The 24,497-nt window shown below is 53.4% G+C and overlaps 10 protein-coding genes across 10 annotated transcripts; 5 read left to right on the forward strand and 5 right to left on the reverse strand.

Moving 5' to 3' along the window:
- Window positions 1-200: 200 nt before the first annotated feature.
- Window positions 201-2,850, reverse strand: PG997_006629 (glycosyltransferase family 90 protein; the record flags this gene model as incomplete). The annotated part of the gene is made up of 3 exons (XM_066810944.1): window positions 201-1,979; window positions 2,041-2,478; window positions 2,539-2,850. The coding sequence occupies 3 exons, from the start codon at window positions 2,848-2,850 to the stop codon at window positions 201-203; spliced, it is 2,529 nt and encodes an 842-aa protein (XP_066669867.1).
- Window positions 2,851-3,832: 982 nt separating this feature from the next.
- On the forward strand, window positions 3,833-4,873 carry PG997_006630 (uncharacterized protein; the record flags this gene model as incomplete). Its single annotated transcript, XM_066810945.1, has 1 exon — window positions 3,833-4,873. The coding sequence occupies one exon, from the start codon at window positions 3,833-3,835 to the stop codon at window positions 4,871-4,873; it is 1,041 nt and encodes a 346-aa protein (XP_066669868.1).
- An 826-nt stretch (window positions 4,874-5,699) lies between these two features.
- Window positions 5,700-5,897, forward strand: PG997_006631 (uncharacterized protein; the record flags this gene model as incomplete). The annotated part of the gene is made up of 1 exon (XM_066810946.1): window positions 5,700-5,897. The coding sequence occupies one exon, from the start codon at window positions 5,700-5,702 to the stop codon at window positions 5,895-5,897; it is 198 nt and encodes a 65-aa protein (XP_066669869.1).
- Window positions 5,898-6,260: 363 nt separating this feature from the next.
- On the forward strand, window positions 6,261-6,872 carry PG997_006632 (uncharacterized protein; the record flags this gene model as incomplete). Its single annotated transcript, XM_066810947.1, has 1 exon — window positions 6,261-6,872. One exon carries the CDS (start codon window positions 6,261-6,263, stop codon window positions 6,870-6,872), a length of 612 nt encoding a protein of 203 aa, XP_066669870.1.
- A 1,724-nt stretch (window positions 6,873-8,596) lies between these two features.
- PG997_006633 (uncharacterized protein) lies at window positions 8,597-12,204 on the reverse strand (the record flags this gene model as incomplete). The annotated part of the gene is made up of 3 exons (XM_066810948.1): window positions 8,597-9,878; window positions 9,971-11,897; window positions 11,955-12,204. 3 exons carry the CDS (start codon window positions 12,202-12,204, stop codon window positions 8,597-8,599), a joined length of 3,459 nt encoding a protein of 1,152 aa, XP_066669871.1.
- A 3,350-nt stretch (window positions 12,205-15,554) lies between these two features.
- On the forward strand, window positions 15,555-16,627 carry PG997_006634 (uncharacterized protein; the record flags this gene model as incomplete). The annotated part of the gene is made up of 3 exons (XM_066810949.1): window positions 15,555-15,777; window positions 15,830-15,906; window positions 15,965-16,627. The coding sequence occupies 3 exons, from the start codon at window positions 15,555-15,557 to the stop codon at window positions 16,625-16,627; spliced, it is 963 nt and encodes a 320-aa protein (XP_066669872.1).
- Window positions 16,628-18,290: 1,663 nt separating this feature from the next.
- Window positions 18,291-18,575, reverse strand: PG997_006635 (uncharacterized protein; the record flags this gene model as incomplete). Its single annotated transcript, XM_066810950.1, has 1 exon — window positions 18,291-18,575. The coding sequence occupies one exon, from the start codon at window positions 18,573-18,575 to the stop codon at window positions 18,291-18,293; it is 285 nt and encodes a 94-aa protein (XP_066669873.1).
- Window positions 18,576-18,838: 263 nt separating this feature from the next.
- PG997_006636 (uncharacterized protein) lies at window positions 18,839-19,672 on the reverse strand (the record flags this gene model as incomplete). Its single annotated transcript, XM_066810951.1, has 2 exons — window positions 18,839-19,207; window positions 19,265-19,672. The coding sequence occupies 2 exons, from the start codon at window positions 19,670-19,672 to the stop codon at window positions 18,839-18,841; spliced, it is 777 nt and encodes a 258-aa protein (XP_066669874.1).
- A 472-nt stretch (window positions 19,673-20,144) lies between these two features.
- Window positions 20,145-21,081, reverse strand: PG997_006637 (uncharacterized protein; the record flags this gene model as incomplete). Its single annotated transcript, XM_066810952.1, has 2 exons — window positions 20,145-20,370; window positions 20,411-21,081. 2 exons carry the CDS (start codon window positions 21,079-21,081, stop codon window positions 20,145-20,147), a joined length of 897 nt encoding a protein of 298 aa, XP_066669875.1.
- A 1,394-nt stretch (window positions 21,082-22,475) lies between these two features.
- On the forward strand, window positions 22,476-22,970 carry PG997_006638 (uncharacterized protein; the record flags this gene model as incomplete). The annotated part of the gene is made up of 1 exon (XM_066810953.1): window positions 22,476-22,970. The coding sequence occupies one exon, from the start codon at window positions 22,476-22,478 to the stop codon at window positions 22,968-22,970; it is 495 nt and encodes a 164-aa protein (XP_066669876.1).
- Window positions 22,971-24,497: the final 1,527 nt, after the last annotated feature.

Raw genomic sequence — 24,497 nt, forward strand, 5'->3', positions numbered from 1 at the left:
GATCTGTTTTGTTTGTAATAATAATTTTAATGAGTTCAGAATGGTATTTTGGATCGGTTGGGATGAATTTGGTGTTTGCGAGAAGGCGAAATCAGTATAAAGAGGAATACTTTATAATGAAGCTAATGAAAATTTGCATAAAAGCTACTTTGTCCTGCTAGTCTAGGTATCAAGACACTAATCCAAGTATTCCCAGGGTCCTACGGCATGTCTTTCACTGTAGCTTTGCGCTCCGGATCCTGCAGCCTGGCCAGCTCGAGCAGCAGCCGATACATATAGATCGTGAAGTCGACCTCCCGAAACGCCTTCTGGAACCATTCGCGGCCGTTGTCGGCAATCTCGCGAGCCCGTTGCTGCCCTGTCTCAGTGGAGGTGAGGTAGAGGACGAGCTCGGGCAACTCGCCGAGCCCCTGGCTGACCGGGATGTAGTGCACCCAGGGAACAAGGCGCTCGTCGTGCCACTCACGTAGCAGCGTCTGCTTGAGCGGCGCCGATTGTGACGCCAGAAGCCGGTAGAAGCGTCCGCTGATGCCGTTGCCGTCGAGGTCGAACGCGAGCCGCGAGCGCAGCGGCGCATCCCGGTCAGCCCAGGGCCGCACATCGAAACGACGCCGCTGGTCGCGGCATTGCCGCCATGTGCACGAGAAGATCTGCGTGAAAGCCACATCGAAAAGGCGGCGGTCCAGAAAGTCCGACGCCACGGGCCGTACCACGCCCGTTTCGCTTGCGCGGAGATAAATGTTCTCACGGTCCCTTAGGTTCTGCGCTACCATGACAAACCTTTGGCGGTGGAACTGGCTCCACGTGTCGTCCTCCCTAACATAGCCGCCCGTGGTCGAGCCTGCCCAGTACAAATTATTCTGTTTATCCTCCCAATCGATGTCGCCAGCACTGTCGTACCGGAACTCGTCGTCTGTGTAGGCAGGGCTTGGGAACAGAATGTCGCCCATGGTCGAGAGCGAGCCAGTTGACATCACAGGAACCAAGCCCTCAATCAGGCGAAACGACGTTGGACTCATTAAGAGGCCGTGCATGGAACTGTACTCGGGGTGTTTGCAAATGTCCTTGGCTGCGTCGATATCGTGGACAAAGGGGAGTCCATAGGTTCGAACTCCCCGGCTGACCGGGTGTTTCCCATAATCTCGATCGTGTTTGCAATGTTTCGTGAGTGCATCCCACGTACTCGATTGGGACAAGTAAGTCAAGTCAATCCTATCAGGACTCTGACCACTAGTTGATGGGACAAGGACGGCTGGTTCGTCGAAATGATTCACCAAGAACCTCACGTCAGGAAGCTTGCCCGAAAGGCCGCCGAGAAGCTTGTTAAACGTCGCCACCATGTGTCGGTCATGGGTGCGAAATGGATGGCTACAGCCAAATTCCGCGCTGGCACCAGACACGCTGCAAAGCCAGAGCTCGCTGTTCGCCATGTCGAATGCTCCCGTCATCTTCTCGGACACTTCGGCACCATCAGTACCCCAGAACGGAGCGATCGAGTCGTATATATTGTCGAAGTCATCGATGATGGGCGAATTGTTCGACGCAGCAAACTCGTACCATGATTGGAATCCAGGAGGAGGCTCCATCTTGTAGCGACGTCGATACTCGTCGCATGCCGCTGTGTAGTTTTGCGATTGTCGCTGTAAGAGCCCACGGAAGGCCTCGTTTCCATTGGCCATGAGAGCCTCAACTGGGTGTTCATGATAATAATCAAAGCTTTGCTGTGCCAGCAATCGTGTTGTCCGGGCAGTATATGCATCCACTATAAGCTGAATGATAGGGAAAAGCATAAGAAGCCAGAGAAAAGACTTGGCTTTCACATGACGCGGAAGCATGTAAAGGACCTGACCCAGGGCAAGAACAGAGGCGACGATCTGCACGAGAGCCTGGAGTTCTGAAGATTGGGCCCATGCGGTGCGGCTTGCCAGGATACCGAACGTCTCGATCGCCGGGGCGATGCACCATGTCGTGGATTGCGCCTGTCACAGCATGTCAGCCTCATTGCCATTATCTAAAATGCAGCGCAGTGACTATACTCACTGCCTGGGCCACGAAATACCAGAATACAGCCTTAGCGAGACCGCCCAACACGACACTTCTCAATGCGACGGTGGGGAAGCCGAGTAGGAGCACCTCGAGTGAAATCAGAGCTTTCAAGATGAAAGCCGTCCTCAAAGAAAGGCTTGTGGTGAACTTTGCGAGGTTCCCATTCCGCAACGAGGAGCCGTTCGCTCTTCGCAGGAGAATGGTATAGGCAAAGTAGAGGGCAGCCAGAGGGATAGCATGGAGGGCTATCCTCTTCAGATCCCATCGCAGCAAGCTTAGGATGGCGATTGCAGAGACGGCAACTGCACCATAGACTCTCGATTGAAGTGTGCCTGTGTCATGGCCATGGCCTTTCGTGCTGCCAAGGGTAGGTGAGTGGGCTGCGACAGCATAGTGTCCTTGCAGCGTCAGAAGTAACGGGGTCAATAGCGGCTGCAGGGTATCATGCAATTAGAGTTTGATATGTCTCCAGCCGGGTGGAAGATGACCAACCTGCAGCTCGCCCTCGCCATTCTCCGATTTACAGACAGCTGCGAGACTTATGCAGAAAGCCAGTACCCACAGCAAGCCCGAGGACGGACGCGCAGCAGAGGGTCTACCGTCCAATACCGGTTTGGAGAGCCGTCCTGTGCCGGATTGCGGCCATGGAACTCGGGATAAGAGCGGAAGAAGGATCCAGCACAGCAACTCGGAGTGGACTTCAGTCTCCTTGGTTGCAACGTGGTGGGAGATCAGGCTGCCCAATACGGCGGCTGCAGCTGCACGTAGCACCTGGGTTGGCCCTTTGGTCGGTGGTCCCAGCATCGTTCGCTTGGGGCTACACCTGGCTGGGAAAGAAGTACATGAAGAAGGTAGAGTGAGGGAATGCGTATCGTCATGAGGTAAGCCTGGAAAGGCATTGTGCAACTCCCCTTTCCCTCATTTCTGGAATGCCAGCCAAATTTGGTCTGGGCATCATCCCCACCGCGTTAGTGTTGGGTCCCAGGCAGCCAAAATTGATGCTGAACGGGCTCCCCGTTCCTTCTTGTGCTACTGTACAGTAACATTAGGAACGGGCTAAGCCATGGTGGAGCGCGGCACAGGGCCTGACAGGCTCCGAACTGCGAGCTGACAGCGCGCGCCAGGCACAAGACTTGAGGAGTTGGGAAGGTTTTGCTGTGTGGAGTGCCTCCGTTTATTTCTCGGCATTACATGCTAATGACCACAGACATGCCGACTCCTTGTACGGAAAGCCTTGGCGAATCGAACCGATCTCTGATCATGTGCGGAAGCACTCAACCCGGGCAGCTCGAGCCCGAACCACTACGAAGCTGTTAGCTGGAGCCCGTTCAATGGGTTTCTATCTTGGGCTTTCAAATGTTCGAGGCCGATGTCAGCGGGTCGATCCCGTCCGGATTTGTGGGTTCGCCATGAAACATCCAGCCACATGTAGGTAGGTACCAGGTACTGCTTACTTACCTACTGCCAAAGCATACATGGAGATTGCGGTATCTGCAATATGATAGAATCTAACTGTGCATCTCATGCAACTGCGAATAACTATTCGCTGTGTGAACTCTACGAATTGTGCGATGCTTTGGGTGAACGGCAACGCATGCAGCCGTTAGGGGGGCCGGTACGCTAAAACATCGCCAGTTAGTGGCCTTGACCGGGTCGTTGGTGACTCAGAGTCCCTAAGTTAGCAGTCACTCGCTGAGAAACACGGCGCAACCTTAATACCATATTGCGACGACTTCAAATCGTTTACCTGCCTATGTAGTCAGACAGCAGCATCATTCAGCTAGTCATGGGCGACCCCAACGTCCTCGTAACCGGCTCGGCAGGGCATCTAGGCTGCGCCCTGATGCTTTCGCTTCCATCGCTTGGTTACACGCCGATTGGCATTGATATCCTCGCTTCCGAGACCACGACCCACGTAGGGTCTATCGCTGATCGTGCCTTTGTCGCATCCCTCTTCAGCCGGTACCCCTCCATCCAGCACGTCCTGCATGTAGCCACGCTCCACAAACCGCACGTTGAGTCGCACAGCAAATCCGAGTTCGTGGACGTCAATATCACCGGCACGCTGAACCTCCTCGAGGAAGCAGCCGCCGCCGCTAAGAATGACAACAAGGCGATCGAGTCCTTTGTCTTCACGTCGACCACGTCGGCCTTCGGCCGCGCGCTGAGCCCGCGGCCCGGAGAGCCGGCCGCCTGGATCACCGAGGACGTGGTGCCGATCCTGAAGAACATCTACGGTGTGACCAAGGTAGCGGCCGAGGACATGTGCCGCCTCGTGCAGGCGCAGACGGGTCTGCCCGTGGTGGTGCTGCGCACGAGTCGCTTCTTTCCCGAGGCGGACGACGACGCTGACCGGCGCGCCCTCGTAGGGGGTGGCGGCGATGGCGATGGCGATGAGAACCTCAAAGTGCTGGAGCTGGCATACCGGCGCGTTGACATCGCCGATGTCGTGTCGGCATGCGTGTGCGCCATGCGTAAGGCTCGGGAACTCCACTGGGGAAAGTACGTCATCAGCGCACCGCCTCCATTTGGTAAGGAGCCCGAGATCCTGAAACGGCTGGATAGCAACGCCGAAGAGGTATACGTCGAGTGCGTACCAGGTATCAAGGAAACCTTTGAGAAGAAAGGGTGGCGGTTCTTGCCGAGGCTCGATCGGGTTTATGACTCGTCCAAGGCCATACAGGAACTGGGATGGCAGCCACAGTATACCATCCATAATGCAGTGAACAAGATCAGGACAGGCGAAGAATGGAGAAGCGATCTAACTTTCAAGGTTGGGAAGAAGGGGTATCACGAAGTCTCCACTGGTGTGTATACTGTTAGATGAACTGCTGCTCGAATACTGCCATTTTACCTGCCGCCATCGTGTCCATCAAGAGCATATTCTTCATGCCAATGCCAACTAGCCACCGGCAGCCACTGCCTCTACCGCAGCGGATTGACCAACGTTACTCACACCAGAAGAGAGGGCGCCGAATCAGCCAAGTCGGTGATGACGAGAAGGCGAGGGGCTGAACTGCAGTGAACACTGGAGTGGCACATCAGCTGGATTATCGCTTTCTGTGTGTTTTCGGGTATGTATTCGGGATGTCACACACATACTTAGTGACTCCTGACCAATTGCCTTAAGACAGGGGTTCGTCAATTGGGCCAAGCATTTGGGGTGGGTGTGCTTAGCATGCAATCGGCACTTTGACCTAGAGTCCTCCGAGCTTGCGAGATCGTAGCGATGCAGTTGGCTTTTCCATCACTCAAACGACATGGCTTACTGTATAAACTGGAAGATACGTCAAGAAATGTGATAGTAATACAGCTTCCCGTTCTTGTATCGATGGCGACTGGCTGTTTTAGTGGTGGAATTGGTCTGGTGACTCGCCCGTAGTGTCGGGTCAAGCGAAGTAGGAAATAGATTTCGCCAAGTATTTTCATTGCAGGAGGCCTGAAACATTGCTAGGAGGCCCCCTTGCAGACACGAGCGATGTCATATCTGACCTGCTGACATCGAGTCATGATCTTGGCATCGCAAATGAGTGCCCTTTTTGACAGGCTGCAGTGCTACCCATCGCAATCAATTGCTTGCGCTTCTGCGATTCAAACCACCAACGCCAAGGCCAGAGTCCGGAGTAGTAGCCCAGGGCAGGCTGGCAGGTGCCATGGTCCCTGGCGACAAGGGTCTTGGAAAGAGAGCTAAGATCAGCCACAGGAGGACCACGCTACACCGTCTTCAGCAACGCGCCCCGTATCTCTACTGGAGCTTGCTCGTATCGGTGCTAGCAGGTCATGCTTTCCGCAGGGAGCCCATGCGGTTCCTGGGAGGGGACACCCTGACACTGGAGCCCCTGAACGGGTAAACGAAGATGTAACACTAGCTCCCCCAAGAAACCATCACATCGCATCCCAATTCGACGAGTTCGAATCCGACCAACCAGGGCCATGCATCCTAGGATCCCATCATGCTCTGCCATGGTCACCCTTTACTGCGCATTGCGCACTCGTGTTCGTTAAATAGTAGGCTGAGTAGAAGCATGTTTTAGTCTTGTTCCATCTATTCTCCGTCCATTTATCTATCGTCACTCCTTATTTGCCATAAATCAAAATTCCATCATCTATTACTATTTCCATACATCTACAGTTCGTGGATTCGTGCGCCTTATTCAAGCTAATACCCATCTTTTTTGATACCCACCACCACCACCACCACCACATCCATCAACATGCAGTTCAAGACCATCGTCCTCTCCGCCTTCGTGGCCCTCGCCGCCGCCGAGAGCATCCAGGAGCTCGTCGCCCAGATCCCCGCCTGCACCAAGAAGTGCCTGGACGACGCCTCCAAGCAGATCGGCTGCGACGCCAGCGACAACAAGTGCCAGTGCGGAAAGCTGGATGACCTGACCGCGAAGGCCACTCCTTGCATCATCGCTTGCACCGATGATGACATGAGCAGTATGTTCTACCCGTTGTTTTACACTCTCCCTTGCCGCGCATGCCGCAGTTCGGGGATACGATCGCCTTCAATGGCCAATTCTTCAGCGACATTCTTACTGACTGCCTCCTTCTACCTAGAAACCATTGAGCTCTCCGGCAAGATCTGCGCCAAGGTCGGCGGCGCGCAAGTCGGCTCTGCCGTCAGCTCCATCGCCTCGGGCGCTTCCACCGCAATCGGCGGCGCTCTGTCGACCGCTAGCGCCAAGGCCACCTCGGTCTACGGCGACATCACCGCCACCGCGTCCCACGCCGCCTCGACTTCGACCCCTACTCCTGCCGCTGCCGGCCGCAACATGGTCGGTGCCGGTCTGGCTGCCGCCGTCGTGGCCATGGCTCTGTAGAGGAACAGGAACACAAGAGGAGACGAGGAGAAGAACATATATACTTTATATACCAGAAACGGGGAGTTGGTAAGGAACATCTCTAAATGTAAGAAAGAGCTGGCTTGTATGTTACATGATACCATGAAGGACCCCCCCAGCGTGGGAAATTTCCCACACTGTCGCGCGAGGGTATTTTACACGAATAGCGACACACTGTATTTCAATTGAATAGGTCTCATGCTTGACCATTGCAAAAGCCATAATACTACAGGCATACCCTCTTGTCCAATGCGATGCGATGCAATTGTTGTTTCCCCTATTTCGATAACGATGTCGGAATTGACCTCAGGATATATGGTACGTAACTTGAAACTCACCCCGATTCCTGCGAATGCCGCGCGGCATCGACATCCATCAAAAGTACCCATCTAGTTGATGCGATTCGCATGGTTGGATCTCGGTTGAGTGCGATGTATGGAGACTATGGGTCAGAAATCGGACCGGCTGGTAGTTTAGTGCACTTGGTTGGCTGTGGTCTCGAGAAACTCGGGATGTCATTTAAGCATAAACGACTGCGTGTTTCATGACTCCCGAAGCATTGCCAGAGAAAGAGAAATATATTCGAGTCTTTCGGAGTTTCTTGAAGCCATATTTACGCACTTTGACCACATCTCGTAGGATCACCTAGTCCGACTGCCTTCAATCAATTTCGGGTGGTAAGGATGACCGACCCCTACTGGGCGGATCACAACATCACAACCCAACAACAGTTCGAGCCAGTCCGTCGTATCCCACACGCAGAATAACTTCGGAAAGCACAGGAAGCAGACGAAAGAACCCGATAAGCAGATTACCTGAGGCATGCCCCGTTATCCTATTTGACGACGACGCATTCCATTGTCGTACTCCGGTTACGTTACCACGGTCCCATCCTCTCGACTAGCTGTTTACTTACACGAATGGTACGCCGCCAACAGCCCTCGAGAGTTACAGCGCAGGATATCCCTGCTGATAGCTGGTCTCCAGCAACGGATCGATTCATATATAACACCACGTGCGTGCAAGTAGGTAGTAACAAAATAAGTAGTTCAGGGGTGTACCGAGACCCAGCTGCAATGGACACATAAGATGAGGAAACTTTAATTTAAGGCCCGGTGCCGATGGTAAACGTCCCATGTGGTCGAGGGCTCGGGGCCATCCACACAACGGCGTCCCGTGGTGGTCGGGACACAAAGGATAAGACGATACGTTTGGTTACTGGCTTCCAGTACATCATGGTTATCCATGTCTCCATGCTTCGCTGCCTCGATTTGTTACGGCATGCAAGGCACCCGATTCGATCAGTCGGAGGACGGACCTGAGCGAAACCATTTCCAGTTCCCACAGCCCAATCGCGCACATTGGACCGACATTGCAAGACTGATAGCAGATTGAGGAGCTATCCAAGATATACATTTGACGAGATAGTGCACACGACCTTCCATCCCATGATCCTGAGATCCCCAACAGCGCCTACAATCTAACAGCAACAATAGTAAAATGGTTTCTACACCCGTATCCAGACATTCATTCGTTCGTACTTCAAGCAAGACAGTTCAAGTCAGTCTTCGACAACAGGGGTATCACATGTAGTGAGCCGGTCAAGTCAGTCTTCTCTTGGAGTCGACGACCGGCAGAAAACAAAAACAGGAAACTGCAAATCGACATGCCCCTCTCTCATCTCTACTCGGCATCGCAATTACTTAACACCCGCCAACACCGCCGTCTTCGAGGCTCTCGTCCCAGCCGCCAGTACTCAACAGCCATTCGCCGACCCTCTCCTTGACACCGGTCATGGCGTCACCGAGCGCACCCTCCCACTGATCGTGGACGACACGCACCTTCTCCTTGAGATCATCGGTCTCTTGCTCCTGCTCCTGGCGGCGCTCGTCGTCCACGACATGCTGTTCGCGGCCCTCGGCCTCCTTGACCTTGGACCGGGCTATCAGGATGGCCTCCTTCACCTCGTGCAACAGGCACAGGAGGTTGGTCTGACTCTCTATGAACTGGTACGTGCTCTTCTCGGCATGGAGCAGGAGACTGAATAGGTACTGCAGCGGGTGCTGGTGATAGCTGGGCGTCTCGTCGTACTCGGTTGGTGGGATGTGGACGTGGAAGCGCTCGTCGACGACGGGCGGGATCTTTTCCAGCAGACTATTGAGCGGCGTCGCAATGTCCCAAAAGGCATTGAGCTGCATGTCGACGCCGCGCTCGACGTTTTCGGATACTACGTCTCGGAACTCGCAGGTTCGCTGCAAAACCTCGTTTGCGAACGCTAAGCGCCGCGTCGCCGCGTCCTTGGCGAAGAAGTTGATAGCAGTAGCCGCTTTTTCTTCGTTACCCGCTTGCTGATACGGCGTCACAATTATGTCGCGATATCGGTCATTGCGATCACTCAACAGGTCATATACGTCCCTGTGTAATGACTCGCGTGCCTCAAAGATCCATTTCAAAAGTGTCAGCTTCTCCAGAAACTCAGGCTGCTCGTCGCCTTCTTCTTGAGGAAGGTTTGGGTCTGAGGCGTGCGTATCAACGAAAAGCCGAGACCGTAGCTCATTGAACAGGGAGGTGGCCTTCGCAATGCGTGTCGTGAGCATCTCGTTGAGGGGTCTGACTACCTCTGACTGGAAACGTTCAAATTCTTGCTTGTCCAGGTCTTTCACCTGCACTTGCTCCGTCTCACTCGAGTCAGCTTCAATAGCAGCGGCTTCACCGTATGACATATTGCCACTGTTGATTTCTTGCTGCAAGTTTACACGTAGGGCCTGCCGTCGTTGGTTGGCTGCTTCAGCAGCCTCCTCTCGGATCTTCTGACTGTCCTGCTTGAAGTGCTCTTTAGTCTCCTGAAGCTGTGTCATATCGCTCAAAGAGCGTACGATAGTACGGATGGAAGTCAGTTCAGGGTGGTTATTGTTAACGGCGGGATGGTGACGTGGGTAAGGTGGCGGTAACGTCACAAGGCGAGAGACATCCAAATGGGACGGGCTTGGCGTGTTCGGCGTAGATGCCGGTAGGGACAGTAAGGACCTCCTATATGGTTGCGGGGTTTGGGATTGTTCTGCCTCGTGCCAACCGACTTTCTCCGGGGGTATTCGCTGGATGGCTCGTAAACGCTGGAGCTAGCAGGACCGGCCCCGTCATTTGGCCCATCGCGCCATTGAAGTGCTTCGCGAGCTTCCTTTGGCACACCCATGTACTTGGATTCTCGCTTGGATCTTTCGAGCCGCTGCGATGGATCGCCAGTGGAGTCGGCCTCCCACCAGCGGCTTGCCGTCCGTCCGCGAGAGCTGGACTCATCAGCAGCCTCACTGATGCTCATGCTAAGAATGGGCGATAACGAGGGCATGAAGTTCGAATTTGATTGCCAATTAGTGTTGCTAGAAGGGCCGCTGATTGGAGAAACGGGGATACTGGCTGAGGCGGGAGCAGAGTGCGATTGTTGCTGCACGGCTTCCTGCCCAAAGACAGAATTCATGGAATTGCGGTGTGACCTGGACTCTGACATTTGAGGTGCCCATTCGCTCGTCAGGGATGTGTTGGAGTCCCTCCTGGTCCGCATAGGACGGAAAAGATCTCGTGTCAAGTCGAAAATCTCGGAGCCCATCGCCCCAATGGCAGAGTTGTATCTTTCTCGGCGGATCCTGGACTCATTGACGAAGAACTCAGCAAACAGCTTCACTCGGTCAGCATCTGAAGCTGCGGTTGCCTCTTGTCGGGCAAAGGCTTGGAAGCGCTCAATCGACGCAGTACAGAACTGGTCAGCCGTTTGACTGACAACGGCATGCTTGGTCACGGGTGTTGAGGAAAGCATGCCCGCCAAACTCCCTGTTGAATTTAGCAAATCTGGTCGAATGCTAGAGCTTGAGGCGGAGCGGCTTTGGGGAGGCGGTGTTGGCAAGGCTTTGGGTGCCATTGGATGAGTATGAGGTGTTATGGGATACATCTTGTGTGGTAAAGGGGAGAAGGGCGGCGTGGGAGTCTCCGGAGGTAATCCTGATGAACGGCGCGGCGTCGAGTGGTGAGAATCGATCCGGTGTTCACCAATCCGACTACCTGTGCCTGGTGTATCTTGGCCTGTTCGCCCACCACTGTGTGGAACTTTGTGCCCGGAGAGCCGAGCAGGATGAGTACCATGTGGAACAACGATATCAGATAGTGGCTGGATGCTGCCACCGGAGTCGATGGGACCAGGTCTCGTGCGGCTCTCAGCTCGTCTTTCACGCAGAGTCTTCTCAAGCCTTACTGCACCGTTTCTCGAGAGTTGACCACCCGCAGAACTGGAAGCCGAAGCGGATTCGAGAGGCTGTGGAGACGAAGCACTAGCAGCACCCGACGTATCGATGTTCAAGACAGGCTGAGGCTGTTTGCCTTTCGGCTGGCGGTCAGGTTCAATCCAATCTGCTGGCGTAGGCGGCACAGGGCCGAGTGCTGTGATACCCTCCGGGACCGGTCGCCTTGTGGGTGGCGATGCAATAGGCTCGGTTGTCCGATTCAAGCTTTGAGACCTGGAAGTTGATGGAGGTGGCCCCGGTGGAGGGGGCGGCAGCGGCAAACCTGGCTCCCATCTTGATTGCGATGTGGATCGTGATCGAGCAGACGTTGGCGTTTCGACTGCGCTTGCCGATGCAGCTCGCCGCGCGCTCGGTGGAATCGCGGAAGAATCTGTGTCAGATCGTTCAAGTCTGCGTGGTATATTTAAAGTGAGGGGCTGTGGCCTAGGAATAGGCGCATGTTGATGAGTATCTGGTGGGGTCTGGGCTTCAGAAGTTTCCCGACGTCTCCCAAACGATGGAAGACCAAAACGCCTCTCCCGCGACGCACCTCGGCCACCGGAGTTGGGTGGTGGTGGGAAGTTTTGACTGTTCGGCGGTTCCGGTGACGGCCTATGCAAATTGGTGGCAGGTACCCGCGGGGCCGATATATTTGCTGGTGTGGACTCAAATGCCGCGCTTACGGGCCTCTGACTACGCGGTGGAGAATAGGGAGGAGGTGGGAGTGGCGATGCTGGCGGCACATCAGTATCCAGCAAGCGTTTAAACGAACATGATCCGATCGACTTACATTGAGGCGGCTCAGGTGGAGTATATTGATGTGTCCGCTCGGGGCCAACAGCGGGAGAGGGCGCCCATTCTTGAGGATTGTATGGCTGTACGGAACTTAAAGAAGTGTGGGTTGATGAGTAGGCATACGGCGAAGACACCGAGACGGCGGAATGGGGCGTGTGCTGGCCATACGTCCCGCCAAGCGAAGTCGTCAGTAGGGGATTAAGCGTCTGACGAAGCCTTGATGTCGAATCGCGACTAGCACTCATATTTAGTCGTTAAACAGGAGTCACTAGGCGTGGTCGTTTCAAGAAAGAGACGACAGTCGTCAACGAAGCCGCGCGGGGATCAATCCGGAGCGTCGCGAAAGAGTTCCGGAACTACCAACCGCCGCCGATGTGTCCCGACGAGAGGTTATCTCTTCCTGTATAATGCAGACGTGGAGGGATCTGCTTTAGATGGCGACATGCATTGCCCGTCAATTGCTGATAATAAACAGTTGTGATACGGCCAGTGATGGGAAGTCGTCGCGGTCGAGATGCGACACTGTAACACTTGTGCAGGAGGGACAAAAAGAGAGAATTGGATGCAGGACGGAGGTTAAATTGGATAGGCGGGAAGAGAGCAAACGATCTAGTCTCCTGATACCCTGGTCTCGGGCTGCATGAAGGTTCCCCTTCACGTACATGCCGCCAAGAACGAGCACGCACATGCGGGAGCAACACCGAAGACGGCAGTAAATGGGTACGGATTGAGCGAGTGCCCCTCTTGACCACAGCTCTGCGATGTTGGTCACAAATATGGGACTGTTGAAGACTAGGACTTTAGCTTAGCCGACAAAGGAAGCAAAATACGACGGTACTCATGCACGTCTAATCATGCGTGAGTGGCATCGGGATGAAGGTGTGAGGAGGTGAGGTACGTACAACGAACGAATGTTGTCGATGCGATGGGCAGTCTCGCCGTCCTGCATGTAAAGTGCCGGGCTATGGGCAGACGGGCTCTCAATTTGCACTGCAGGCGACGCCGACGCCAACTGCCCTAGCTGGACCAGAAGCTGGACCGCCTTTTGCCAGGCACCTGCGAGTCAGTCCATTGTTGGCAAGTAGGCCACCGAACCAGCCCGTTTGGCCTTCTAGCCCTGTCTTCGTTACACAAGAGCTGGAGCGCGATCAGCGATCAAATGGAGGGGGCGGGAGAAGGGACCGGGGGCCAAGAGAGAGGATGGGCTGTTGGTCGGCATCTTGTCGACGATATTGGTCAGAACACACGGTGGGGACGCTCTAAATTTGGATCACTTTGTCTTTCGCAGTTAGACTCCTCTCGCCAGGCTCTCACAGTTCTCGCCAGACTCGCCTCCCATTGGTTTGCTGGCTGCCGGCGCTTACAGACTCCATTGCCCCTGTACAGCTGGGAAAAGCAATTGGCTGCTGTAATTTACCCCAGCGAACCCACCCCAAGCACTAAAGAGAGGGGAGGGTGTCAATCAGGGAGGGTTGCAAGTGGAACTTCGAGAACGCAGTCCTTTTTCGCCATGCTATGCGAAGCAACCCCAACCAGCAACCAACATTGAGTGCTGACTACACGCTTAAGCAATGGTAATATAGCCATCCTACTGTATGATTAAGGTGTCGCGCCTTGATTGTATATATTCGCGCGGCGGCGGGTATGCAAGCCCAATGCAGTCATGGCCGCAAGCTAGGCTTGGAGTTCCATTACCATAGGAGTCGTGGGGGCCTCACATATATCGACAGACATGCCGGTGAGCTCATGCTAGCATATTTTGGTAGCATGCTTCATATAGTCCCGCATTCCCTCTCTTTTAATAACCACGGAGCTGTAGCTAACCACGGATCTCGAGTTTTCCGAGATTTTCGGGCTGCTGACTCCCCAGGGATATAGCTCCGCGCCATGAAGCCCTCATCATCGCCTTGCTTGCTTGATCTACGTTAAGCGGCGGCCATATTCGTCAGCCCTTTCTACCAGTGTACCAAATATAGAGGACTACGGGCGGCACTTGACAGTCTTGACTGATGACTGGTCAAGATTTCTCCCCGCAACCCACACCCGCTGGCCAGGAAGAGCAACGTGGGCGTTGACCCAGCGTTCGGCGGAGGTATATATTTAGCACGGAAAACCAGTACTCCGTCTCAGATAAGATTGATAAGTTACTCCGCTTGAATACTTCAACGCTCAGCAAAAGCAGCTCAGAGAGATAGGCGACTCATCCCAAATATGACATTTCGTCGTTCCAAGCGGATTTGGACTTGGGCGAGCAAGGATTTGATCATTAACCCAGAGTCCTGGAGACAAGCCTCTGTATCCATCTGGAGCAACGATGTGCAGTGCTATATATAGCAGGATATAGAGCACCATCGGCTGCCAGGCAAGATTGGTTGGACTATCTGTTTTCATCCACCTGTTACAACCCAGGGAGGGACGCAAACCTTGCGTCGAACGGAGAGTGCTCCGTTGCTGTGTCCGTGCCTTGCAAGCTGGGGTGCCAAAAGCGAAATGATCAGTCAAAGCTGCTGAGCTGCAACTGTAATTTCAAGATTGAACGTCGCAATGGATCAGAATAGAAACACATCCTGGGGCCAGAGGTGTATCATGAGCTACATGTACATCGACATGTCTTGCATTTATCTTTGGTGATTCGGCGATCAGCAGCAGTGAGCACTGACAATGCGAATACCTATCTCTGATAAACTTTGACGGGTCTGGGTTATCGGGCAATCAGCAATCAGGGTCGGTCATCAGTCGGTCCGAGTTGCCGTCTTCAGAATATAAAACGGGGCGATCAAATTTTCACCCAGCAAATATTTCTTCCATTATGAAATACCCAGTTCGAGCTGGATATCAGCCTGCTGATGAGAACTTCCAATCGTACAAGTCATCGTACATCTGGCCTAGCCTGGCTGACTGCTGAAGCTGCTGCTATGCCTTTCCTCGGTGGTGTTCTTGGCAGATAGCAAGGCTGGCCGGCTGCAAGCAAGCAGCTGAATGCGGTTAGGCACACCTCGTTAGTGGGGGCTGGAGTGGTTTGGCCAATCCCGTGCTGAGGCCCGCTTAGATCAATGGACAGAGAGGGGCCACAGCTCGCGCTGCCTTGATGCGGCATGCTGGATTTTCTAGATCTTTCCCTCAACTTTCCTCTCTGCCCTTCCATCTTCTTCTTCTCTTCCTCTCCTCGTGGCCTCGTGCCCCCTCAGCCGCCTTCTCCAAGCTACAAAGTCAACTGTCCCTCCTACATCTCGAGAACATACAGTAGATCACGAAAGGTTGCTGAGAAACCATCACTGCTTTGGACCAAACTGATCTGATCCCACCCTCAGCAGCTCCTTGTTCGGTAAGTCGCTCTGCAATGCAATCCCTCTGCGTATCATCCCGATATGCAGAGTTTTCCTTACATGATGAGAACCCAGCTGGCACCAGTCATAGGGTGACTTGTACTCCCTCCATTGATGACCACAATGCTTTGGTCTACGACCTCTCTCTGATATCCTTCAACCCAAACCAATTATGTTGTTGCATTGAATTGGCCGAACTCCAGCTGACGCTTCGCGCTTCACATAGGTCACTACCTCTCCATACGGTCCCTTTCCATCCGATTTCCATCATGGCTCTTCACAACCCCAACAACTGGCACTGGGTCGATAAGGATGTTATTGAGTGGGCAAGAGACTGGTTCAACAAGAACGTGGTAGATATTGCGGCTGAGCAAGGGGATGTCAATGTCAAGATCAGCAAGGTTGTCAGCGCTGATGGCGACGTCAACGTCAGTCAGCGAAAGGGAAAGGTCATTACCTACTATGACGTCAAGCTGGTATTAGAGTTCTCTGGTATGTTCGATAGCTGTCATTTGGTTGCCAAGTCGAGACTGACCAGGTCAAGGCAACGCTCCTGGCGTAGAGGACGTTTCGGGATCGTTCACCATCCCGGAAGTCACCCATGATGATGAGAATATTGTGGTAAGTGCATGCCTTGTAGTAGTAGTCGTAAATTGGCCTGTGGCTTATCTGTCTCCAGATCGAGGACCTCACCATCCACTCGGAGTCGGCTGAAAAGCAACCCGTCCGGGAGCTTATCAGATCCCAGCTCAAGCCTAAATTGGTCGAGGAGCTTAAGAAGCTCACGCCTGCTCTGATCGCTGAGCATGGTAAGGATATCCAGCATCAGCCTGGCTCCAACCCTTCCAGTGGATTCTCCACTCCCAAGCATGTCCCAACCAGTGCTAAGGCAGCCAACGCCGGCGCCGCCGCCGCTGCTGCCCAAGAGACCAAGGGTGGTGTGGTGAACACTACTACGCTTGTTGAGTCCGAGGAATTCAAGACCACGGCCGACCAGCTGTATCAGACCTTCACCGATCCCCAGCGACTTGCCGCCTTTACTCGTGCGCCTCCCAAGAAATTCGAAGGTGCCCAGAAGGGTGGCAAGTTCGAGTTGTTCGATGGCAATGTCTCGGGAGAGTTTGTCGAGCTCACGCCCACCAAGATTGTCCAGACGTGGCGCCTGAACCAGTGGCCTGCTGGACACTTCTCCCAGCAGACCCTCGAGTTCGATCAGAACGATGCTGACGGCGTTACCAACATGCGCGTCACCTGGACTGGGGTTCCTGTTGGTCAGGAGGATGTGACTAAGCGCAACTGGGGCGAGTACTATGTCCGCAGCATCAAGCAAACCTTTGGGTAAGTCATCTCGAGTATGATGCAGACAGGCTTTTCTAACTATGTCGCAGTTTCGGAACCGTCTTGTAATATGACGTTGCTTCCAACAATGGCGTTTTGGGTGTAATTGGGCATAGGGCAGAAGATGCTTGCCTTCACAGGCATAGTATCCTCCAAATCTAGACAGCTCACATTAGATCACGAGTCCCGTAGATGAGACGTTTTGATATAGGTTTTCGGACATGGATTGTTTAAGAGATCACGCGACACGATATCACGTTAAATAATTACAAAAACAAACAGTCACTAACTAGCCATACCATTCTCTCACTCCACAGTGGCGCATGGTCTATGTATCGAACCCTTTGTTTCACCCCAATGGTTCCTTTGCGGTCTCCGTTCTCGTAGCCCGACTTCGTTAGGGTACACTGCTGGCTGCTACCGCTGGTGCTGCTCTTGTCGCCGCCGCAGTCCCGGGTCTGTCCGTTGTACCTGAATGTCACGGCGTCCTGGTCGCCCTTGCCGGTCTGCAGGTCGAACGTGCATGTCAGTTTGGATTTGACCGAGAGCCAGCCCTTGTCGTCGACCACGGTCTTCTTGGAGTGCCCGATCTAGGCGCTGGCTCCGTCGAAGAGCTGTACCCCGAAGGCGAACTTAATCCCATCGCCATACTGATTTCCCTGATATTTGATAACATGAGCAGTGCTTGGTCAAGTTGGCTTTTCTTTTCTTTCGTTATTTTCCTTGCTCTCAGCAATAAAAGAGCCTGCATGTATTTGGGGAAAAGGGTTCGCGCGAGTGGGAGAACGAGAGAAAGCGAAGGGCAGCAACAACGACGTACACTAGTTGGTACTGAAGGAGTTCTGACCGGCGCCGAGGTTCATGAGATTGATGCCAAAGGCACTGACGCTGGCCCGCTTGAGCTGCGGGGGGCCGCAGCCTCAGGACTTCCTTTACATGCTGGTGCCCTCGTCGCGCCTGGTACAGGCCTTGCCCTTGTTCTTGTCGGATTTCTTCTGGGCGTCGGGGATATCCTGGACTTTCGTCGCTCCCAGATGTTCAGGGCGACGAATTGGAAGACGGAGTAATAGAGTCTTGTTGGGTATGATTCGTTAGTATCGGGAGGTCGTTGCTCGTTGCATAAGGAAATGAGTGGTGGTGTATGTATACTTGCCTGTCCTGCTTATTCCCGTGCTTGCCCCCGACCTGCGTGAAGTTGATACACAAGCAGACGGTTTTGATCACTCGATATATTAAGCAAACTCGACTGTCCGTTGCTTGTTTCAAGGTTCTCCTCTCGGCCTAGATATAATCTATATGAGATGCCAATCATTAAAGTCCATGGAAGTGGATAATGCCAGAGTGATTGCCGGCACTATACCCCTGATCTACGATAATGTCAATGCTTGATGACCAAGTGACCTAGTGACCTGATGTTTGCGTGACCTGCTACACAACCCAGATATCATTTTTCATGGGTCATTGTTCGTACTCAAAGACTTGATCGTATTCTACAGACTCTTATTCTTATGAAACTTGAATACCGTCTTAGAGTTTTCGTGTACTACTTGAGTGCGCTTTCTAACTACGTTCTTTAATAGACACCCAACTAATAAAGATCTATTTTATCGCCCGTCCAACACCCTAAGCCCGCGTATTCCAGAGCTACTGTGACCATTTGGTCTCTACTAGTACAGATGCGTATTAGGATTCGGATAAGCAGCCGGCCAGCTCGCGGGCGGGTAGTGCTGCCCGGCCGGGTTAAGCCCGGTCACCGAGTACCCGCCCCATCCGCTGCTGCTGCCAGGCTGCACGACCCAGGGCGAGGCCACGCCATTGGAGAGGGTCGGCTGGTATGTGTTGAAGGGCGGGTTGGCCGGCAGGAAGCTCTGCGGGTAGAAGGTCGAGGCGGCGGGGTTGAACTGGAAGGGCTGCGGAGGGGGGTTGGGCCAGTTGGGGTTGTAGTAGGACATGTTGGTTATTTGATGCTTTGTTTGCTCTAGCTATTGCGAATAACTTAACCCGATGCTATGGTGTGTGCTATCTTTGATCCGATATCTTGGTGTGAAGTGATGGAGTGTCTTGTGTTAAGGGTGACGTCTACTTATAGGGGCTTCCTTGGGTCTGTGTTACCAAGCCAGTCAACGGCTTGTCAGGATGAGTTTCTGGACCGGCTATGACTGGAGGTCAATCAGAAGAGATGTAACATATCAGCTAACATTTGACCATGGCATCATTACTTCCTGAGACTAGCGCCACCCAGCATCTTTAAAGCCCTCTTCTTATCCTCCTCCGTGAAGACTAACCAATCTGCAAGCTTCTCCTTCGGGAAGCCCTTCTGCTCCCACAGGTCAAGCTCCGGCATCCCAATCTTGTGCCAGGGAATGCCCAAGTCCTTCGAGATCTTGTCTTTGACGCAGCTAGTGAAGACAAAAGGCATATGCTTTTGCTTTTCCATCGCTTCGTCCCCTTCTTCGAAGAACATATCCAGCATGCGACTGTCAAACTCCTGTGCTGCCGAAACCCGCTTCTCCATGCCCTTGACCATGCGCCTCTTGTTGTACGCCTGGGGCTTCATCCACTTGTCAACCTTGTCGTAATCGAGCTCGAAGCCAGCCGGGTCGTAGGTGGGGGAGCCTTACCGTCCCTTGCGGTGGCACACATACAAATGGTGGGATGTATGTGTCGGGTCGCGGAATCCCTCTTCCCTGTATAGCGCGTTTTTCTGAAAACTGTCGAGGCGTCCCTTCGGCTTGGGCGGAGGAGGGGGCTTGAACCTCGCGCGTTCAGACTCTGTCAAATCACGTCCCTCATATCTCGGCCGCTTCACCCGGCCGGGTGTGGGCCACGGATCCCGCAGTTGGCTCCGGTCATAGTCAAACTCGAGATCCGGGGTCGTGGGCCGCTGCTGCTGAGCAGACTCATCAGCAGCACTTGCGCCTGCTGTTGAGCTTTCAGCGTGAGATACAGACACGACCTCGGCTGGAGAAGTCTTAGTCTTCTTGGGAGATGGTTCATCGTCGGATGATATGACATTGATGTCACTTTTACGCTTTGGAGCGTGAGGCATCGTGGCTAGGGACAGTTGCGAAGGAGAACTCGGTTCCGACTTGAATCTGAAACAGAGCTGCAGTGTCTGTGAACGTAGTCGGAAAGAAACTGAGCAGACGGATAAATTGAAGTTTGGGCTTCTTTTTTATCCAATTGAAGAGGGGTCGTCGACCTAGTCATCCCAACTTCAATTCATATGACGTCTGTTCAGAAGTCTGTTTAGATTGTGACACGGCTGGCCATTTTTGGGCGTCAAAGCTTCCGACGCGAAAGCACGTGATGATACGCTGGAACAACTGACCCATGTCCTTGTCCTGATGCCCCAGATCGACATTACACCTGATGCACACTGATAGATATCCATTTCCTTGCTCATCAACTGGAGTATCCACGCGCCATGGGAGGTGTTGATACGGTACGTATCGGCGATCGCAAAACAAGGGGCGAACTGACTACATGTAAAGGACTAAAGACGGGGCCATCTTTGCGCCCTAGACCCTCTTTTTGGCCATGACCAGAACTCCAGCAATGCCGACCTTGAGCGACTCCTTACCCTTCTCGACACCAGCCTCGTGGAGAATCTTCTCGATGTCTCGTCGCAACATCTTGACCACGTCCCTCTCCGCCCCCACCAAGTCCGGATGAGCCTCGCGCCACCTTTGGACGGGGCTGACCGTAGCCATGACCTTTTCCAACGTATCCATGTTGGCCGGGGGGCTGGATGAGGAAGTCGCTCTCCCAGGCCTCGGGATCCCACTCCTTGCGGAAGAAATCCGCCTGATCGAACTCGGGGAGGGGCGGGTCCATGTTCCAGGGGTACGTGAAGCTCCTGTACAGGTCCGAGGCCGCGAAGTTGCCCGGCTGGTAGTAAGGGCGGAAGTAGTGCTCCTCGTAGTGGTGCAGGACGGCGGTGACGGCCTTGTAGTTGGGCATGGATGGGTGCGCGTAGTCGGCGTTGGAGCCCCAGAAGGCGACGGTGCCGCCGGGCCGGAGCACGGCGGCGGCGCGGGGCCAGAAGCGCGCCAGGTCGAACCAGTGGGCGGCCGTCGAGGCGACGATGAGGTCCACGCTGCCGTCGGGGATGGCGCCGGGCGACAGCTGCGACCCGATCTCCTCGGCCGACGACACGTCGAAGCGGATGGGCTCGCCCGTGGCCGTGGTGCCGCCCAGCGACCGCGCGGCGCCGATCATGCCCTCGGACGGGTCGAGGCCGAATGCATGCTGGAACTTGGAGGCGAGCTCGCGGACCGAGTTGCCGGGCCCACAACCTAGATCGACGATGGTATCGAATTGGCCGCCGGTAGAGGTGTGGTGGTCGATGACGAGCTTGTAGAGGTTCTCATGATAAGTCGGGCGGAAGTTTGCATAGTGCTTCCCCTCCTCGGTGCTGTACTTGCGGAAGATTACCTCTCGCGGCTCGGCTGCCATCTTGAAATGAAAGGTGAAGTAGTGAAACTTGAGATGATAAGTCAGGCTGTTCCCGCTTCCAGCATGGATTAAATACGGGTTGTGTAAGCCGGTGGAATTGTCGAGGTGAATTGCACAGCCGATCCTGGGTTTACTAAGCTTGCGTCAGCTGCTGCCTATCGCGGCCCTAGTGCCGACGTAGTACAGGCAGCAATACAAAACCCCGTCGGTGAAACTCGGGTCCGACGGAGATTCCGGGGATGCCAGCCGCAACGACACAGCCTTTCGTGACGTGACGATAGAGGCATAACAGTTTAACAGTACACAAGTTCATACCTTTCATGCTCCTTCATTCAAGCATGTAATATTTCTACAAGCAAGTGTTGGTAGACCTCGGTTACTGGATGTTCTACTAAGGCTAAATATAAGTGAGTATACAAAACAGATCAGCTGGATCGTGGGCCTCATAGGGGATGAAGAGAATGTCAAAAGAAGAAAAAAAACCAAAAAAAAAAAAAAAAAGAAAAGAAAAACAAGGATCTTGATCTTATAGCACCAGACAGTTGGCATCCCACACACGTAAGCTGCAAATACCACCCTAAGGATGAATATTAACTGAGCGTAGTACGCCAGACACTACAGAAACTAACATTGGCATGGACGAGACCAACTCATCTGGGGTGGGAATCGAACCCACGACTGGCCAGTGTGTGTGAAGAGATGCGCTCACTACCACTGAGCCATCAATTGTTACTGGAAAACGATGCTATAAGGTCACATGTACCCAGGCAGGCATGTTTTCTAGCAAATGCAGCGGTCAAGGTAGGTGTTGGCTGTTGATTGTTCTTACATTCAATGTTATCTAGACAGGAAGGGTTACCTTTATGTCACCCTCCAGTCACCCCCTATTACGCTTTTCGTAGGTGGTTACTTATCAAGGTGTAGTCTCCTACCAGGGATCAGTGGTCTATACAAAACGACTCTTTCGTTCCTGTTAAGTGGTGGCGGCTTAGTATCAAATCAAGGTGAAGGCAGGAAACCTAGGTGTTGCTCACTTTCCAGTCACTTTCCTATTATCTTATGGGATCCCTATTGTTCCCTATTGTCTTAACTAGTCTGCAGCTCCATAAGCTAAGTAAATCCAGTAGTACCTGTGCTTGCATTCAATGCTCCGAGGAATTGGCATTCAATGCTTCAAGGAATTCAGTCTATGAAAATCTACTGACTCCCTCCCATCCAAACACTCAAACCTGAACGTCAAAACCACTTTTCAGGTAGTCAAGGAAAAAGAAATCGACCATTTCCTTTCTCACTTAGTCTTATTCTGATCACCATAGCACACAACCGCACCTCACACCAACGCCCTTCTCTCTTCATCCATCAAGGTCCAACCATCATCGTCATTGAACGACAATATGTCTACCAATACCATCCAGCTTCAGGATGTCCTACCTCGCGCTGGCCTCGTCATCGACAACCACAAGCCGTTCACTTGCCGCCCCCAGCGCGACAAGCTTATCGTCGCCAAGCTCCGACAAGCCCGCGTCATCGGCCGCGCTTTCCTCAAGCGCAACGAGTACCGCGGAACTCTCAACGCTGCCCTCGAGGCCATGTTCATCGCCGCTGCCCAGGACAATGTGCGCGCCAAGTTGACCAAGGCCGCCAACGATGATGATGATGATGATGACGACGATGACGAGGGAGGATACCTTGACTTCGTCGACGAAGTCAAGAAGCACGTCGAGTGGGCCCAGCAGTTGAGCAGTTCCGTCTTTCTCGACTTCTTCACCGCTCTCCTCGGCGCCCGCGTCGCCTGGAACGCCAACCCTCGCCAGCCCCTCGACCCGAACAATCACTCGACTACCGCCAAGGTCGCCCAGGCTCTGCTGGATCTCGAGCCAGGCCTCTAGGGAGACGGCCCAGCTGGATCTGCAGTTCTTCCATATGGCCGGAGGCTTCAATGAGAGTGAGGACGAGGACCCGGCCGATGACGATGGTGCCGCCGACGACGGCGACGACGACATGCTCGTCGAGCTGGAGAATACTCTGGCCGGCGAGGAGATGGAGGAGGAGGTGGCTACCGGTGTCAACAAAATGCAGGTTGACTAGATTCGTCACGGATGGCAGTGCTTGGGACTAATCTAGAGGAGGATTATCGCCATGGAGAGTCCCCGATTCACATCCACCCTCACTACCTGCCCCCGCCCCCTAAGCCGAAGAAGAAACCAGTTAATACCATAAAAAGATTGCGGAGGATTATTGCGAATTCTCTAGCAGTTGGCCGGCGAGCTAGGTTAATACACCCAAACTGAATTTCTCTTCTACTATGTTTGCGTCTTGATTTTGATTTTCTTGTGATAGTCCTGTACAATTTCAACAGCTAATTAATTAATATTATCTAACAACACGCCTAAAGCTGCGAGAGTGTTTTCAAGGCCGCCGGGCTAACTTGTGACGTCGTCAGTCGATATACGGGCAGATCTTTGTCCGCGCAGGGCGTCATTTTCTCCATCAGAAACCGGGCTTTCGCAATAGCTTCGTATGCAAGCGAGTAAGCCTTAGATATTATCCAGGCAGCGCTCCCACGAAGACGATAGGGTACCGGGCTAAGCGATGACACTGTCCTGCTGCTTCTCACGGTGGGTTAGCTCCCCAGAAGCCTCACAGGCTTAATAAGTATTACCTGTAAGGTGAGTCGGACAACTATGGCCCGGCGTAGTAGCATCGGTAGCCCTGGAGGGATGCCTGCTCACCACCACTGACATGAGCCTATCCTCGTACAAGTACTCTGGTCATGACACGAAATCGTCCGAGCTGCTGTTGCTGGAAGGAGAAACAAAAGGATAAGTGAGGGGGGGAAAAAAGGAACTCACAGCACAGCAGGCCGTCTCAATCCCACACACTTAAGCCGCCGGCTCCATTCCATGAAAGGTATGGGCTAAACTGGTGCTATGCACCGGACATTACAGAACAAATTCGGCATGGACGAAATCAACAAGCCCGCTGAGCTGCCGTGGGAGTTGAACCCACGACTGGTCAGTGGAAATGAAGCAATGCCGAATTGCAATCACTACCATTGAGCCATGTTACTTGACAACTGCGGTCATAAGGGTATGTATGGATAGGCAGTGAGCCTCGTACGCTTGATTGGATGGAAAGGCAGTCACTCCCTATTGGCTTATCTCGTTACTTGGGTAGGATACTGATCTTTTTAAGTACTTTAAAAAAACAAAGACCTTATGGAATCATTATCCCAAAACGCTGTATCTCTCCCTATGGGAACAAGGCCCTACCACGTCACGAGCATAACTGGATGTGAAAGCAGAAGGGACTATCGTCCACAAGCCGCAAGAGGCAAACACTTTCTCTAAGATTCTCCAGCAGATAGTCAAGGAATGGCATTAAACCTCGCAACCGCGTCACTTTCTGCACTGCTC

The sequence above is a fragment of the Apiospora hydei genome, assembly GCF_038363865.1.
Source record: "Apiospora hydei strain CBS 114990 chromosome Unknown utg000005l_segment0_segment0, whole genome shotgun sequence".
In the NCBI taxonomy this organism is placed as follows: Eukaryota; Fungi; Ascomycota; class Sordariomycetes; order Amphisphaeriales; family Apiosporaceae; genus Apiospora; species Apiospora hydei.